The sequence below is a fragment of the Acipenser ruthenus genome, chromosome 7, assembly GCF_902713425.1.
Source record: "Acipenser ruthenus chromosome 7, fAciRut3.2 maternal haplotype, whole genome shotgun sequence".
Classification (NCBI taxonomy): Eukaryota; Metazoa; Chordata; class Actinopteri; order Acipenseriformes; family Acipenseridae; genus Acipenser; species Acipenser ruthenus.
The window spans coordinates 18,817,007-18,835,920 of NC_081195.1; the positions used below are offsets into that span (position 1 = coordinate 18,817,007).

Consider the following 18,914-nt stretch of genomic DNA (forward strand, 5'->3'; position numbering starts at 1 on the left):
GGCATTCACTGAAGACATTAATTATCAGGAGTACCCTGAGGATGATTTATTTGAAATGGCAGTAGTCTGGGAACCTTGGTAAAGATGCTATTTTAGCACTGTCTATCATGGGGATAACCTATTTTCTATCCTTTACATGTGATTGCCATCAGTCCCCTTGGATAATTTTCAGGAAAATAATATATGAATCATTGTGACAAGATCCCAAAGCAATATGAAATTGGATATTAAAGGTCAGCCAAGCTTTACATTTACAATTGCAGGCATTTAATATGAATGTCATGACCATCTGAAATGGCACTTAGTGAAGGCACAAAGTGACAAGAGGACAGGAAAGTCTATGATATATATAAATATTAAGATAAGATCCTGGTTTTCATGCCTCTTCGCCACCATAAACACCTGTCCCTGTTCAGAACAAGTAGGAAATCTGTGATGCCATGGATTACTCTATCAAGATGAGTGCTGGAATAGATTAGTCCAACTATTTAGCATCACAATAGCCTGGTAACTGATACTGTCAATTAATGGTTTATATTAATGCATTTTAAAAACAGGTTATTTGATATTCCTGGTACAACTGCTACAATACATTTTTAATTGAACCTTTAAAATATACTTGTGTATGTCTTTACTGCATGCAGTATATCCTACTTGTGTTGTCCATACACATGCAGTTTGGTACATGCTTTGTTTTGGCAGCCTTAATGACCAAGAAAAAAAAATAATCATAAAAATAATGTTAAATTTATGACTCTTAAATACAGCTGTGCCGGAACTCAATTGCTAATACTTCAGTCTGGCCCCGGCACAGTATGCACGTGAACTAATTATGACATCCCTGTGCCCACATACCAACATACATTTTAAATCACCTATGTTACATAACCCACACTATATACAATAAACCAAAATACACCCATAAATGTTCATTTACAAAGATACAACCTCAGTTACGCATATGGAGGCAGTTTGTGGTTGTCAGCTATCACACAGAGCATTACAGTTATGTGCTGCTTCTCATTTCCAGATGTGATTGCTCACACATGTCGAAAAACACAGGGGTCTGATCAGCATATCCGATCTGTCCAAGCTACAGGTAGTGGACAAAAAAATGGAAACACCAATGTAAAGTCACTTAATAGGGCGTTGGGCCACTATGGTATCCTGCTCTGTGGAGTTCTTGGTGGATCCGTTTTTGATTAAACTGGCTGCTCGCGCCCCAGGTTGAAATTTGCAGTCAATTGATCTGCAGTTGCTCGCCTGTTTTGCCTTGCACTTAATTAATTCACGGATATCACGATCCTGGAGTATGCGCTTCCGCCCACTATTGCCCTTTGCTGATGATGTTTTTCCCTCGCAGTTCCATGCCGACATCACCTTCGACACCGTTGCTCGTGAAACATCAGCAAGTTGAGCTGTCTTGGTCACTGAAGCCCTTGCTAAACGTGCCCCAACAATCACCCCTCTTTCAAAGTCACTGAGGTCTCCTCTTGCAGCCATGCTGGCCATAATTATAGGCAACCAGGCCTGTCCAGCATTTTTATACATGACCCTAAGCATGCTGGGATGTTATTTGCTTAACGTATGAGCCACACCTGTGTGGAAGCCCTTGCTTTCAGTATACTTGGTGCTCATCATTTACCCAGGTGTTTCAATTTTTTTTTGTCCACTACCTGTGCTACTGTTTGTTAGAAACGCTGAAATTGTAAAAGCTTCTCTTTGAATTCCTCAGGAAGCTAATGATGTTTTTTGAAAATGGCTGCCTGTATGTCATGGATTATTTGAGATTGGGCAGTAACGTTTTGGTTTGTCTTTTCTCAGCAGTATGTCACCTTGCTACTTGTGTATTCGGGCACTGATATCATTGTTCGTCTTTTCTCGTCGGTGAATCACGTTGCTGTTTGTGTACTTGGGTAGTCACGTCTTTTGTTGGCGATTTAATACACGCATCACTATACTGTACTCGAATTTAAGAAGCAGGCTATTTTTGAGAAGCAAAAAATGGTTAAAAAAGTGTGTCTTAAAATCGAACGAATACGGTATATTACATGGCAGATTATTGGTAGGAAAAACATGACAATTTTACATATAGATACAATATAAAGAAGAGAATTACAATATAAAAGAGTACTAATACCACAATTGGGATGAATAGAACACAGATTAAAGTGGGGATATGTAATTATCAATAAAATTAATCAGTAATGGTCAGTTGACCATCTATTTCCGTGGAATAAAAAGTAAACTTTCAGTGAACATAACGGATAGCATTTGTTTGTTGAATTTCTCACCATTTAAAGCAATGATAACAAATTACCCCCCAAAAACTTTTGTATTTAAAGAAAATTGTTTTGATTGAATTTGCTAAGCAGTTTCGCATCTGCCTTGAAAATATTTTCTTTTATTTATTTAACGGTTTTGTATCCAATAGATGCTTGTGGCTGTCTGTGATAAATATAGATTAAAATACACTCCTGTACCTTTTTAAATAGTTTGACTCCCCAGCATGACTGTTGTTTTATGTCACATTTCTTTCAAGCAGATGTAAGAGCTGTCCTAACCCATTTGATCCTCTGCCTTAGGCTTTCCCTCCTGAGTATATGGGTCAGGCTCCACACTGGTGGTAATAAACAACTAACCATTACATAGCCTCTGCAGTTTCTTATTAAACACAATAATTTAATAAATCTTACCCATTTTGCTTTTCCGTTTACTACATCGGTCTTAAATGTGCAAACATGTATTTTCATTTTAAACAGACAGCTGGTTCTGCACTAGGTAAAAAATTCTGTTTGCTTACTTTCCAGGAAGTCTATTACTGCTTTACTTCCTTTGTTATTTCACTCCAGATGTGTCTTCTGGATCATAGCATGTTATTGGCTAAGATCATGCCAGTCAATAGCTGAAACAACGGATTGGTTAATGACAGTATAGAAGCCAGTGAAGTGGTGGGGTCAATAGTCTAACTCCCAAGCCTAACTTAAAACAGAAATTTATTTAACCCATTGTAGTACCAGATATCATGTTTTACAATGAAAATGCATGTTTTTTCTGTCAACTGGACATTTGAGACCTAGTTAGTGAATGGATGTACATGGTGGGGAACATTCATGGAACAATTTTGTTAGCTATAATTATTTTAAGACATCAGTGATCTTTCCTTTTTAAAAAAATACATTAACAGATAGCGCCCGATACATTCAATAAAAAAACATTACCAGTTCACAGTTCACCAATTTGATATCCATATAGTAAATGTGTATAGCTGTCGTGGCAAGCATCAATCTGTATCCCATCTTGCATGACTGGCCACAAATCATTGATCACACCATCTAGACTCCTGCTTAGCATTGCCACAGTGTTCGTTTCCAGGTACCCCCTACCTAGTGCGAAGACTTGATTTAAGTTCCAGTTCATCGGGTAGCTGCAATCTACGGCATGGATTCTGTAACACTGGAAATGAGATGGGACTGTTTGGCTCATCAAGGCTCGTCCCTTGTTAGCACACCATTTGCTGCAGCACAGTGTTTACTATCTCCCTGCTGTGGAGGTATCTCTCCCCGACAGGGATAGAGTGAAGGCTTCCATGCGTCTCTGTGTATGTCACCCTTTGAAGTTTTACATATTTCCAATAAGATTAATTTGAACATTTTTTGGCTACTCTTTGGTTTTTGACAGTTCAAGAATATTGGAATGTAGCTTGGCATTTTTACATGTACATTGTTATATGTCATGGTGATTTTCTGATCATGATACTCACATGTTTTAGTGGTTGTTTGTTTTTTGAATGATGCTAACTTAACCTCGTAAATTATGTGTTTTATTACTCTCTGGGTGAAAAATAAATTGCATCTTGCCTTTTGTTCTGAACTACCTTTTTGTCTTAAGAACATAAAATAATTTACGAACTAGAGGAGACCATTCGTCCTATCTACAGTAGCTCGTCCAGTTTCAGTACCCGATTGTGCACAAAACTTTGTCAAGTTGGTTTTTAAAGCATTCAAGTGTTTCTACCTCAACAAGATTAGGTAGCCTATTTCATATCCTCACCACTCTCTCTGAAGTGTCTCTTTCCTTCTGTCCTAAGTCTATCTCCACTTCATTTCCAACTGTATCCTCTGGTCCTGGTTTCTGTACTGCACTTAAAGTAATGGTTTGGGTGAACTATGTCAACTTCTTTTAAGATTTTAAAGACTTTGATCATATCCCCCCTTAAATAATAGCATTCTATTAATTATATACCTTTTAGAACTTTACGTAACTCGCTGAAAAGATTACATTATTTTAGCATGTTTTCAGAATTCATATCAAGGTTTGGGATTAGCCTGTTTGCCCTCCTTTGCACCTTCTCAATGTAGAAATAAATTGTTTTGTGAGACGACAAAAACTGGACAATGTTTTAATTGTGGTCACTGTAGAGCCTTACATAATTTTAGCTTAACTTCTCCATACTTATATTCTACACTTATGTAACATTGTTAAAATGCTGTTGAATGAAGTACACTGCAATGCCAAGGTAATTTACAATGTGGTCCTGCTCCAATCAGTCGTATTAATTTTGTACCTGTGTGTTAGGGGTGTATAATTTACAATGTGGTCCTGCTCCAATCAGTCGTATTCATTTTGTACCTGTGTTAGGGGTTTAATGGTACACTGATGTCAAAATACGATAAGTATCACAGTACATGTAATGGTCTTGAGCGACTACTTGGTTGATGCATAATAAGATCAAATGAGCATCACATGAATACAGCCCGAGAGACCAGTTGTGTAACTTTGCAATGTGACAATACATTTCTGGGAATTAAGTCACAAAGAAATGTCTTTACAAAGTTGAAAGTCCAGAACATGGAAGGGTTCAACCACACAAACAAAGCAACTGTTCTGTGGTCTGTAGAACCCCATGGCAGTTTTCATGATGTGAAACCACACAGCTTAAAGTAAGGAAAGCAGATGCCTTTCATAATTACATAAAACAAGAACTCCCTGTAGCAAGTCAGTGATCAGAAAGGGCAAGCATATCTGACTTTGATGGGGGCTGATACTAAGAGAGCAATCGGGGAGGGGGGGGGGGGTGTTTTCTAGTATTGAAGCATACACAAATGAATGATGCATCTCATACATAGAGTACATCAATGCATTGGGTAAAATTCAAAAGATATTTACCAACCGTCATCAGTGCAATAAAGTTACCCAATCAGAAATAAATAACTCAAACATTTCATTGTGGGATTTGTAAATAGTCAAGATATTTTTATTAGAAGTGTAATTCTTGGTGTTTTTTTCTTTTCAGGACCTTTGCAAACTTAGCCCATTGTCCTGTGTGTTTCTCCCCCCCCCCGGGAAAAAAAAAATTGTTCTTATTTTTATAGATTTTTAGGGTCGCAAATAAAGGTTATGGGTAACACAAAGTCTGTCAGATATTTAATTACCGGTATAGTGTATTGGCTTTTTGGCTGTCCATTTTTGACCAAGAGTTGATTAAGATTCCCAGTTTATTCTTGGGATACAAGTTTTATGAGCTATATGTTGTTGAAGGTCTCTCAGTGTCTGTTTTCAGTTACAGATACCTCAAGAATGTAGTCTAGCAATAAGAAAGTGTATAGCTGCAATGAGCCTTCTGCTGACCTCTCAGAGACTGATCGCTGTTTCAGCATATTGTTTTTACAGTTCTACATGAGCTAGACAACATAGCCCCGGTGCTTTGAACTGCTCGACATGTATAACTTATCGCAAAGACAGAATAGGGAACTGTTTGTTAACAGAATGCACAAACTATTTCAGTAGTCCAGTAGGAATGTCTATTTCACAATCCATATCAGAAAACTCCTTCGAAAGGAACACACCTTGCTGGATTAATGATTAATGAGAACCAGAAAAGTAGGTACTCCCAATCACAGTATAAAATGACTATAATAAAGCTTTCTCTGTGTGTGATAAGCAGTTTGCTTTAGCAGTCAGTCCTGTTTCTTATGTTTACTTTCCCTTGTATACAATAGCCCATTGTCAGTTCTTTGGAACACAACTTGTGCAAGACTTTCAGTATTGCAAGGGGATCGCAAATCAAGCTTTTAAAACAGGTAGATGCTTAATAGTATGTGAAATGTATGAAGGCATGGAAGAGCTAGCTGTTAAACAGCAACAATGGTAAGTAACACATGCTGTCTCTCAGGCTTTATCAAAGTCTGTTTAAAAAGTGATTTTGATTTGTGGGGTCATATTTGACCAAATTTACTGTAGGGTTTCCATGCTAAATCTGGAAAGCAATAATACATAGGAGGCAGCAACAGGTAGAATGCAACTTAAAATTCAGTGTGTTTTTGCTTGCGATAAGTACAAACATTTTATCTGAATTAGTAATGTGCTTAAAAACAAAACACATTTCTTGGTTGCAGGCTGGGTATTCCGTTGGCCTGCACGTTATTTAAATCGATGCATTATATATTTCACTGCACATTTCAGAATAAAAGTGCTGGTGGCATATTATTTATCACTATTAAAGGAATAATTTTTAAAGCACTGCCACACTATTTTTAATAAACAAACAAAACCAAAATAAACACCTAGCTCTAATGAGCACTAACTAAACTTTGAACAGGTCCCTGACTAACATGCAGGACGGCTAAGCCATTTACCTGACAAATAACAAAATTAATTATACAGGTTTCACAAAATAAAACACACCTGGTTTAACACTACCTTTTTTCCTTTACAGTTGAACACAACTCCCAGTCGGGCTCTTCACTCATCAGCAGCCTAGAGCAGGCTGACTGCTTCCCTTTTATACCCTGCACCTGGCTCTAATTTACAATGATAGCCAGGTGCAGGTGATAATTAAACAAACCAATAAAACAATTAAACAAAGGCAATGACCTTGGCAGGGAGATTTTAACTCTGTCCCTGCCATAAAACAAAACATTTATATTGCAAGCCCCCCTGTCCTGCTACATCCGATACACAGTCTAAACTTCGCTGTGACATTATTTTAGAAGGTTTTTGTCTCCTGGTGCAAGGTTTTAAGGTGGACGATGACTGAGCAGGCAGTGAGTTCAGAGTAGGGTAATTGTGTCTCTGGATTTGGAAGACGAGGTCTTTTCTTTTAATCATTTAATTGCATATTTTTGTAAAGCTGGTAGAGTAAAAATAATGCTGGCACAGTAGGTCATAATACTTTATCATGCGGTTGCCAGGGTATCCAGTCAACAATGAGCAGTGGGTGAGAGGTTGGTCAATTAATTGAAGATGGATTTTGAGTTAATATATTTTCTATTTCGGATCTGTCTGTTGCAATCGTCTCAGAACAGTGTTCAAATGGTGTGTTGCTTACAGCTTCCATTTATAAGATCAAAACACCGGTAAAGCATACACATACAGAGGGTCCTCATAATCACATAAGAATCACACAGTAAGTGAAAAGATAAAATTAGGGGTGGGCACCTGTCGATATTTTTATATATCAATAATAATTTCCATATTGCGATATCGTGGGATAAAAACAAATTCATGTACACTCGCAGACACATATTTTTTTTATTGCTATTACTGCTAAAAATACAAACGTAGTATAATTAAGTTTATTTTATAATAAGATACAACAAACCCTATACATACCAATCATTGTTAGTCTCGTATAGGCAAACAAACACCACACAAAGTATTATTTAACCATTTTATTCCATTGTTTGACGTTTTTCTTTTTCTAAGAACCCGATTAACAAATGTATTTCAAACATTCAATAGCTATAAATCAAGAAAAAACAACAAATCCACAACCTGTGTACCCTCTCTCGTATACCCTACTCCCGTTTCTTCACCTTTTTTTTCTCTCACTGGCCAATCCTTTACTGGAAACTATATCCTATTTTCAAACTAATTAAGAAACAGGGCCGTCTTTTTTTAAAGGGATACACACCTAAAAACAAACTTAACCCAAACATAATAAACAGTAAAATTGGCTTAAATAATTTGATATGTATAAATATTGTTTTTCTTCCATTCAAAACGTGGTCACAAGGTACCAAATGCTATTTGCATGCTGCATTAAGCATAATTGGGATTATTTTGAGGTGTGCGCATGTGTCATTGTGGTTCATTGCATTTTTTCCATGCGATTACTTCACTGTTATTAATGTATTTTTAAAATGTGAACTTTCGGTATTATAAATGAGATGTAATTTTAAAACGTCAAAACACAACTCAAAATAATGCAATATTCAGCATGACACCGTACTTAATACTTTTAGATGAGTCTTGCATTTATTTATACACAGAGAAGATTAAATTACTAGCCTGCACAGTGAAGTATATAAATATTATGGTTTTGAGGTGGCTGATGATGGCATGGAATATTGCCTGCATGAAGTAAAGGATATATATATAATATATATATATATATGATGTGTGTGTGTGTGTGTGTGTGTGTGTGTGTGTGTGTGTGTGTGTGTGTGTGTGTGTATATATCAAATCAACAGTACGAAGGTCACTCTTGAAATTAGGACTTAAAGGATGTGTTGCAGTAAGAATACCTGTTAAGAAAGGAGAACAATACTAAAATATTGTTAAGGCTAAAATATGCACAAGAACACAGAAATTGGACTATGGAACAATGGTCAAAGGTGCTTTGGACTGTTGATGGATGGACAACGGCACCTGTGCCTTCTGCTAGTTATGTTGTCAATTCAACGCTTGTCTTCTTTCTGTTCCTTAAGGATATTATCTTCAAGTATTGCTCAACCTTGTTAGACAGCTTTTTGGGTCTTCCAGTCCTGGGTTTGTCAATTACAGATATCTTGAAAACTGAGTGATGCGAGCTATTTCACTCAATGTTTTTCCTTCTATATGCAAGCCCCACCTTGGCTGTAAATTCAAAATTAGGGCTGTCTGTTGATGATTATGAAATATATCAACAGTATGTACAGAATAGTGTAGAATTTAGCAATGAAATATGTATTACGATTTAATAAGCAGTTCACCATATGTACGGACAGACAGACACACCCTATATCCCCTGAATCTGGTACTCTCAATAACTTATGATAAATCATTTTAATACTAAGTTTCATGACAATTGGATAACCCATTCTTACATGTGACGTGTTCCAGTACCTGTGTGTGTGTGTGTCCACTATGTCCCCTTCGCATCCCCAGTTAGGGATAACTAAGCATTAATGACTGACGTGGGAGGTCTCTAACTGGCAGATAATGACTTAAGTGGGTGGTTGGTCTCAAAGCCTGAAGGGCTGAGTGCTCTCAGTGCTGTTATAAACCATACTAAAGGGATATTTTTGGGAAAGTTAGCCTCTCTCACAATTTTTAATAAATGGGTTTTAATAAAATATTCTTTTGTAATTTTAAAATAGAATGTTTGAAACACTCTTGATGAAGTCATATGATTGAAGAAATCATTGCTGAAAGAGTTGGTACTCTGAGAGTTCAGTAAAAAAAAAATATATATTAGTCCAAAATGAATGACTGTTTACTAGTAATGCAACAGTAACGTGTTATTTAGCCTATAAAGAAATTGTTACAGTAAAAAATTAATAAGTAAAGATACTTGTGTTGGTCAAGGAAGAGGAAATGCAATTTTTTCAATTTCTGCTACAGACAGTTCTAGTTTACCGGTGTGTTATGTATCTGCTGCAGCAAAGTAACAAAATAACGTCGTCCAGTTGCTTCATACTGAGGATTTATTTTTGTTATACATGACCTGCCAATTGTGTAGCTCAACACAGGAGAGGATTTGTATAGCAGTTGCACAAATTAAATGCTTTGTAAATCCTGCTTCAGTACTTACTTTTGCCATTATCTTCCCAAGGATATTTCCCTCACAGGCCTGTTTTCATACCACATGATTTCAAATGTCAAGCAGGTGTGCAGAAATGTTTTCGGTTTTAAGTAAAAACAGACAGGAGCTTTAGGCAATCTTCATGCAATCAGAAAAACATATTTCTGGGTCTGTAACAGTACAGTATTTCTTAAGAATTCTTACAAAGCACATAATTCCCCCTGTATTTAGTTGTGTTGTCGTCAAATGTAGAACATTTTTGTTTTGTTTTTTCGTTACATGAAATGGTAAGAAATGTCATTTCAGTTGTCAGAGTGGTTTTCTTTTCTTCAACGAAATATTTCAAATATTGCTTTGTTTTTCGTCTGATACAATTCCATTCGGAGGACTTGTTGCTCAACATTTTGAAATGACTATTGTTACCGGTGGTAACAATCAGTGGTGATTTTTATTGCTTTTGTTTCGGGTACTGCTAGAGTAGAAAACACTACCATTTAAATATATTTTACATTGTTAAGATTAACGTTGTTATTTAGATATATCTCGGATTAATTACACTGTATTATTATTATTATTATTATTATTAACAATGGATCTGTCAAGTCCCTAAATACTAACTTTAAACACACCAAATATTCCTGTATATCTTTGTTTACTTTTTGAATTAAAGCAGATTAATATTGCTTGTTTTAAAACCGTTAATGAGGCCTTTTGCTTACATTAGTGGGTATTCACTGCTAGATGTCGACCTGACATGCTGCATCTAGATTGGCTGAGGCAGTGTCCAACATTCAATAAGGTTTATAATAATTGTTACCTGTAAGGTAGTGAAACATTATTATTATTATTATTATTATTATTATATTTTATTTCTTAGCAGATGCCCTTATCCAGTGCGACTAACAATTGTTACAAGATATCACATTATTTTTACATACAATTATATTATTTTTTTACATACAATTACCCATTTATAGAGTTGGGTTTTTACTGGAGCAATCTAGGTAAAGTACCTTGCTCAAGGGTACAGCAGCAGTGTCCCTCACCTGGGATTGAACCCACGACCCTCTAGTCAAGAGTCCCGAGACCTAACCACTACTCCACACTGCCGCCCACATTAATGCTAATTGGGGTCTGTGAACTCAGATGTTAACCCTTTGCGGTCCATTGTCGGACTGGGTCCGACATTGCAATTATTCCTCTCAGGTCCTTTGTCGTACTGGGTCCGACATCATTATAGCAACGCAAAAAACTGGTTTTTAGTCGTTTTTTCTCCGGAAAAAGCCGAGAAAACCATTCAATTGCCGAGTGGGAGCGACAGGAGCCGAGACAAGTCGAAAAAAAAAAAAAACAATATCTCATGAATAGTCATACATGGCCCTGGTATCAGGTAACGGGGCGGTCATAGTAAACAAGCTGGATGAGTGCGTCAGCGCACAGAGACTATCATGGACATTTGCAGAGTTTTTTTCAGATGTTATAGTAATAAAATAATGACTTGGATCGCATTATTGAGGAGTTTGGTGATAAAACGATGATCGATCGGTATGTACGACTATTATTTTTAGTATTTTATTTCTTACATAGGTGAAAGCTATAGCGAACGAAAGGGTGGGGCGGGGCTGGAGATGCCTAGTGAGTGCTTTGTTGATATGCAGGGCCATTTAAACCCGTTTCACTGTGGAAAAAAATACTTTTAAACAGCGCGTCTAAAATTAACTGCGCGTGTGAAAATTAATTAGACCTGACGTGTCTGACGCGCATTTAATAAATGGACTGCAAAGGGTTAATGTCATCCATTTACTGTACCTAATGAGTGGCCAGTGCCGAAGATGTTTTAAATGTATGACTGCAGAAAAAAAAAAAAAAAAAAAACAGGGTTGAATATGAAGGCTGTGAATATATTCTACTGTCATGGAAATATTGGAGGCTGGTGAATTAAATTATAAATAGCCATTCTGCAAAAATGTGATACAGTACATGTCCTGGTTGCAGATTGGATTGTTGATTGACTGCAGCCCCAGATTGATATTGCAATGAGATCAGATTAAGTTCTACAGACTGGTTTTGTGGTGCAGATGGAAATGTGGCATAGGTTCAGTTGGTATATCACAGTGTTACCATTGGCCTACAGCTATGGCCAAAAGTTTTGCATAACCCTATAGAATTAACTGCCGTATTCCTTTGAATTTAAGACCTAGCCCAAATTTCCCACCCTCAAATTGAAAAAAACCAAAAACAAAACATCAAATAAAGATGCATTTACAAAGATACAACCTCAATTATGCAAAATAAAACGACTTATGGGGCAGTCAGTCACATTCCTGTTTGTGTACTCAGGCAGTCACTTCTTTTGTTGACGGTTTTTAATGCACACATCACTGTACTCGTATTTAAGACGCAGGCAAAAACTGTAATTTAGCTTCATAAAGTCTAATGAAACCTGCTGAGTAATGTTATGTTGAAGTATTGAATTAGCCTACATACTGTTTCCATATACTTGACTGACAAAAATTGAAAATACTGTACTACTGTTATGGCTTCTGGTAGACTTTTGCCATATAATTTTGTAGTTTTCTTTGATTCAAATTATTTTAAGGAATTATCCAATTCCTTCAAAGGGATTGGAATTGCAATTAATATTTTAGAGACATAATTTATGTGATTTGTTCAACTACTTTCATTTGAAGCCAATTTAATTGACTAACAGTGACTTCAATTTAAGTAATGTGTTGCCACTGTGTGAGAAGCTCATTTGAACACAACACTGCTAATTGCAATTTTGATCAATGATGTGTTGGAATTGATTAAAAGGAAATAGGAATTGGAATTGAGAATATTATATGATGCAATCATTTAAAGGGTACATCAGCACTACATGAGAAATAAAACATAAACTATCCTACTTTGCTGTTCTGAATGTATTTGGTCATTGTGTAATAATCCTGTATGTGACCAAACATTTGCATAATGCTGCACTGCCAATTTCCAAAATCATTCTATTGGATCATCTCTTCTGTGCCAAAAAACATGACTTCCGCATGTACTGTCAGATGTACTGGCACATGCCCAAGGAAGCGTTGTGTAAACTATATTACCTCCGTGTGGAAACACTCTATTCTGTGTGACAAACATGGTCCGTCTAAATTTCCATAAGGATGGAATTGTACCTGCTTTCGTTTGTGTAGTAATCTTTCACATTTTACATGTTTTCTTTGCATGTTGTATTTTGATGTGTTATTATGATTAATGTTGCAATCAATTGGAAAAAAAAAAAAAAAACATCTGTGCTGTGTAAGTGGTTGCAGGGAAAAGAAAACCCAAGACGGAGTTGTTCTCATTTCCAGCTAATGAAGGGACCTACCCACAATTACAGCAGCACTGTGTTATTTCAATATATGTCCCCAAAGTCTGAGATATAGCTCCAGCTGATTCAGAATGTTTGCAGAATGGAAACTGAAACAATGTATTTGCTTTCAGAATGAGGTTTTTGAGGATGAGCTGACCTAAAAAAAAAAAAAATTGTGTTTTTTCAACCTTCGTATTTGGTTTTCATTTGCCTTTCCTGACACAACACATGCACAATCATTTACACACCGTTGAGTGGGGAAGTCGAATTCGGCCACAAATTCCATCTCACTATTAGTTTCTGAACAATCAGATGTTGAAATATTGTCTGGCATTATTTCGGACGTTCCCTGCAACCACTTACACAGCACCGACTTTTTTTTTTTCAGTTGAATGCAACATTAATCCTAATAATACATCAAAATACAACATGCGAAGGAAACATGTATAATGTGAAAGATGTCTACTACACGAAATGGAAAATTAGACAGACCATGTTTGTCACACAGACAGGTAATATAGCTTACACAATGCTTCATTGGCATGCGGAAGTCATGTTTTTTTGGCACAGGAGAGATGCTCCAGAAGAATGATTTTGGACATTGGCAGTGCAGCATTATGCAAATGTTTGGACGCATACAGATTATTATACAATGACCAAATGTATTTTTATAATGTACTGTTTTGAGTCGTTTTAAAGAAACTGCTTATTGTAAAAGTAGCTTGTCGCAAAGGGTGTTTCAAGACTTGGGCAATAAAACTTAAAAATGAAATGACTTAACTAATTTAAAATGTAACAAAAAGATACATTTCCTGGGGAAACTGGAATTGCTCCAGATAATATAACCATAGGGAGCTCTGTTCTGCCTTTTTCAGAGTTCCTCCATTTATTGTCGGGTTTGAAAAGTAAGTTTCCCATAGTATGATGAATGCAGATCAGTAAAATAAGCCATATGGCTTTTCAGACTTCTGTTTTGTTGAACAGTGTTGCAGTTCGCATTCAACAATAGTTCTTTAAGTTCACCTCCAGTTCAAGCAGCTGAGTATTATTTAGCCTCAAGTCAAACAGGCACATGTGTTCACGCAAGTCAGCCCAAGACAAATGTATTTGGCTTGCTTTAAATCTTTTAAAATAAATCCATCTGTGGAATCTGTCTTGCATTCTCTTTCTAATGCATTTACGATCCTTTGTAATGTGCTATATTCCCTTAAAAAAAGATTTGCGTATTCTTGAATATCTACCACAAAATGAACACCTCAGCTGCACCTCCTTAAGCATTTACGTGGCTTGAAGCAGTGCGTTATATGTAACGCTGTATTGGAATCTCATACAATTTTTTCAGTAACTTGTAACTGTAATGTTTCATTTTTCAGACAGGTAACTAAATGTGGTAATGCAATACATTTTATATGAAAAAATACTTTGTTACATTTTTTTTTTTTTTTTAAAGGACTATAGCTAATGCATAACATGGAAATCTGAAAGCGATTCAACAGTGCAAGCCAAGCCTTACATGAACTTTCATTCAACTAACATGACCACACATGCATAGCGGTCTTGATAAAAAAAAAAAAAAAAAATGTCATCAGAGAGGAAGGTAAGAGTGGGTTCCATAGCTGGATCCTCAAAAAATATTTCAAGCTTCAGCCTGACCAAAACGAAATTTATATATATATATATATATATATATATATATTTTATATAATATATATTGTAATCGATCACGCCACACACGGGTTCGTGCCCCTTTAAAATTACGACCCAGCACAACAGAAATGGATTTTTTTTTTTTAAGCGCGGTTGCGCTATTTTTTTTTTAATAAACCCACAAATAAACAAATACAAAACAAAAACTCCGTCCTGGAGCGCTGACTACACAGGTTGTTCCCTTACTAACTTGCAGGACGGCTAAGCCGTTTACCTGTGACCACCAACAAAACACACACGCTTAACACAGCACTTACTTTTTTTTTAGACTGCACGGAAGCAGAGCACCTTATCTGCCTCCTTCTACTCAGCAGCCACGACGATACTCGCTGCCTCTCTTAAATATCCCCCCGCAAATAATTAACAAAACAATTAGCAAATTAAATTAAACAATAAAACAGTTAACAAAACTGAATAACAGAAAAACAAAACAATTAAACAATAAAGGTGCATTTCTTTCTCTTCAGGGAGGTTTTAACCCCCTCCCAGCTGTCTCACATTCCCGCTGCTGTTACAATATATATAGATATATATAGATATATATATATAGTGCCTATAGAAAGTCTACACCCCCTTTCAAAATGTTCACCTTTTGTTGCCTTATAGCCGGGAATTAAAATGCATTCAAATTGTTATTTTTTTATTTATTTATTTATTTTAATTATCTACACATCCTACCCCACAACTTCCAAGTGAAAAAAATATTCTAGAAATTTGTAGAAAATTAATTAAAAATAAAAACCGAAATAGTTTGGTTGGATAAGTGTCCACCCCCCTTGTAATAGCAATCCTAAATTCGCTCAGGTGTAACCAATCACCTTCAAAATCACACACCAAGTTAAGTGGCCTCCACCTGTGTCAAATTGTAGTGATTCACATGATTTCAGGATAAATTCAGCAGTTCCTGTATGTTCCCTCTGCTGGGTAGTGCATTTCAAAGCAAAGACCATTTACACAAAAACCTTGCTTAATATAATTGTAGGAGTGGCAGCACTGTAATTGCATCCAGAGCATATCTGCTGATGAAAATTAATTAATATGGCTAAAAACAAAACAGTATTCGGTTCAACAGAGATAGTCGGTAAGTGCTCCGTGTTTCTGTGTAGTTTGAAATTTGAATGTGCCGCCCCTGCTTGCTCTGCGGTGTTCAGACAATAGGCAGGTGCGGGACGTTGAAAAGAATTGTGGGAAATGTCATTTTAAAACCTTGAAATATACCTTAACTTCTATGACTCGATCCCACATACCCCACAATTCTTTTCAATGTCCCGGGACATTCAAATTTCAAACTATGCAGAAACACGGCGCACTTGGCTTAAATGTGTTTAAGCTACTGACTGTCTCTGTTGAACCGAATTACTGTTTTGTTTTTAGCCATATTTTTATTTTCATCGTCCAACGCACTCTGAATGCAAGTACAGTGCTGACACTCCTAAAATGATATTAAGCGAGGTTTCGTGTAAATATATAAAGAAAAAAGGCAGTGTATATTTTAGCACTTGTATAACAAGACCATGTATGACATTCAAATGAATGGACATAGAATAGTCATTTTTTGTAACATTTTAATTTGCTTAAAAGCAAACACATTGGTCATTCTAAATCACTAATAAATAATCGGTATAAATGCAACAATTGGAATATACGTTTTGAAAACATCACAATTACGTTTTTGCTGTGAGATCAGGTTGCAACCAATGGCAGATAATGACCTGCTAAACCTGCTGGTAGGCTCAGTAGGTACCTACTGCCTCATTAAAATCGGACTGATAAATATTGATAACGTCCATTCAATGGTTGATAACATACCAGTCGGGTGCTAGGATGTACTATAGGTTATGGTTCATACTTTTGTGATTTAATACTTACCTAGAATCTAACATCTCTGAGGGTCAAAGTCCGATTTACAACCGCTGCTCTATGAGACTTATCTGAATGATAAGTGAAATCACAGAACAAATACATAGTGTTCCTAAACTGGGCTTTCAAAACTGGAATTTGGAGCGGAGCAGAAATATTATTGAAGAAAGGACAGCACTGTTCTAAAATATTTGTATTCATCACTGCACATTAATTTCCCTAAAAGGTTTCAAAGCTAGAAACCCCCTCCCCACCACCAGTGTTATTAATGTAATGTACCTTCAGTATTCCCTCAGCCCCAATGTCTGCGCTGTGTTTGCCGAAGATTTAGACAGTTTATTGATTCAGGCACAAACCAAATTATTTTATCTTTTACAGAATGAGAAGCCACTGGGGCATTCTGCAAGCCGGTCGAGTAACATCTCAAAGGTATGTTAGAATCATGAAAACGGGACAGATTGTCAGTGTGTCGTCTTATAAAACAATGGTACGCTAAATTCTTTTAGGCATAAGTATAATTAAACACAGTTTAATTGTTATGAATACTATACTGTGTTATCTATACTATGTTATCCAGTGTTCTGAATTATCCGTTCCAGTGTGACTGTCAAATAGAGAATGAAAAGACTTAAGCAAATTACCCATAGATCTGTTGACATGAGAAGAACAAGGCTGTTGATGCTAAATCCTGCCAGCACTGGCAGATCAGACCCACTCCAGTCTCACTGCACTGTAACCAACAGGACCATGCATGCATATCGGTCTTCTATGCAACTAAAACACTCCATGAAAGGAAGACCAGAGAGCAACAAGCAGTAGCAATAGAACTAATAACATCCAACTGAAGGACTTGTAGTCTAAAACATCCTGATATAGTTGATTTTTTTTTTTTATCAATTATTCACATTTATGTGTACCTAAGTTACCTTTTCCTTTTTGATTTTGCTCCTTTTGGTACACAGCAGTTTTCCTTTTTCAAATTTTATGATATATATACTTGTGTCTGGAAGTGCCTTACCTAACAGGAGCACTTTTTTACCTTTTTGAAAGAGACCAATACTAGGGATGTCTTCACAGAGTGTGACAAGATGAGCATGGATAATGTTCTTGCTTTAAAACAGTAAATGACTGACTTTAAGTGACAATACAGACCTGTTCTCTTGTCCACCACTGGGGAAGCACATCCCTGGTAATAGGGAAATAGTGGAGGTGTCCATGACTTACAGAAAAACATACTTATCAAATAAGGGAGGAAACTTGGTTAGGATGATGTTTAGAAATAAGAAGGTACCTGTTTGTCTGACCTGGCATGTATTTCACAATTACACTTGTCAACTTACAATTAGCAATATGGATATTTCGTATTTGCGAAAAACACGGGACTCTAGTGATCTTTAAGCTAAACTCTGAGATATCCGCAACTGTACAAGTAAATACATTATTCACTTGTTTTGTTGGTACTTCAGCAATTAATTTCAGTATATTATGGGAGGTTTAAATGCCAATTGTACCTGTTTTTCTATTAATAAAATTACAATTCTACAAGATCTTGTGCAATACTGTACCTCAATACTTTATATAAAAATGAATACAATTTTAAATAAATTGCCATGTTCCCATCCTTCGTCATCTTTCACAAAATAAACAAATAATTTACTTCAGAGAAAATATACATCTGGCAAGGCTTTCCCTTCCATTCTGTTGAGAATATAATATTGACTTTTGTTTCGAATATTTAACTAAACGTTAAAGTGCTCCACTTAAAAGTCTGACACCAGGAGGGTAATTGCAGTTAATTGGGATAATGTACCCTTTTCAGTTATTCAGTAATTGATGAGTAGATGTTTGTGTTTGTACTAATTATCCCAGATAGAAAATCAGTGAATGCACTGTACTGTAAGTCATTGCGGATAGGTCTTTCTCAACCCAAGTTTTTCATTGAATACATTGATGAAACCATTACTTCAGAACTTTCACAATAGATAAAGGTGTCAGGGGGTACAGTACAGCGATTTAATCTTTTTGGTAAGAACACATACAAAGGCTTTGTATTTGTAGCCCAAGACTGCAGTCTCTCCTTACCTATGCGTTAAGGCTAGATTACTGGATGTTATTCCATTTTTAGGAGGCTGTGTGGTCCAGTGGTTAAAGAAAAGGGCTTGTAACCAGGAGGTCCCCGGTTCAAATCCCACCTCAGCCACTGACTCATTG

At 36.3% G+C, this 18,914-nt stretch overlaps 1 protein-coding gene across 9 annotated transcripts in view; it reads left to right on the forward strand.

Moving 5' to 3' along the window:
• LOC117414489 (E3 ubiquitin-protein ligase MARCHF8-like) overlaps positions 1-18,914 on the forward strand; it is a 112,860-nt gene that overhangs the window by 59,121 nt on the left and 34,825 nt on the right. For 8 of the 9 annotated variants that reach the window (XM_059026529.1, XM_059026533.1, XM_059026532.1 and 5 more), the window contains exon 3: positions 17,082-17,132. The exons of the other annotated variant lie outside the window; for it this stretch is intronic. In XM_059026529.1, the coding sequence (XP_058882512.1) occupies positions 17,082-17,132 (51 nt within the window). The remainder of the gene's footprint in view (positions 1-17,081; positions 17,133-18,914) is intronic. 9 annotated transcript variants of the gene reach the window in all.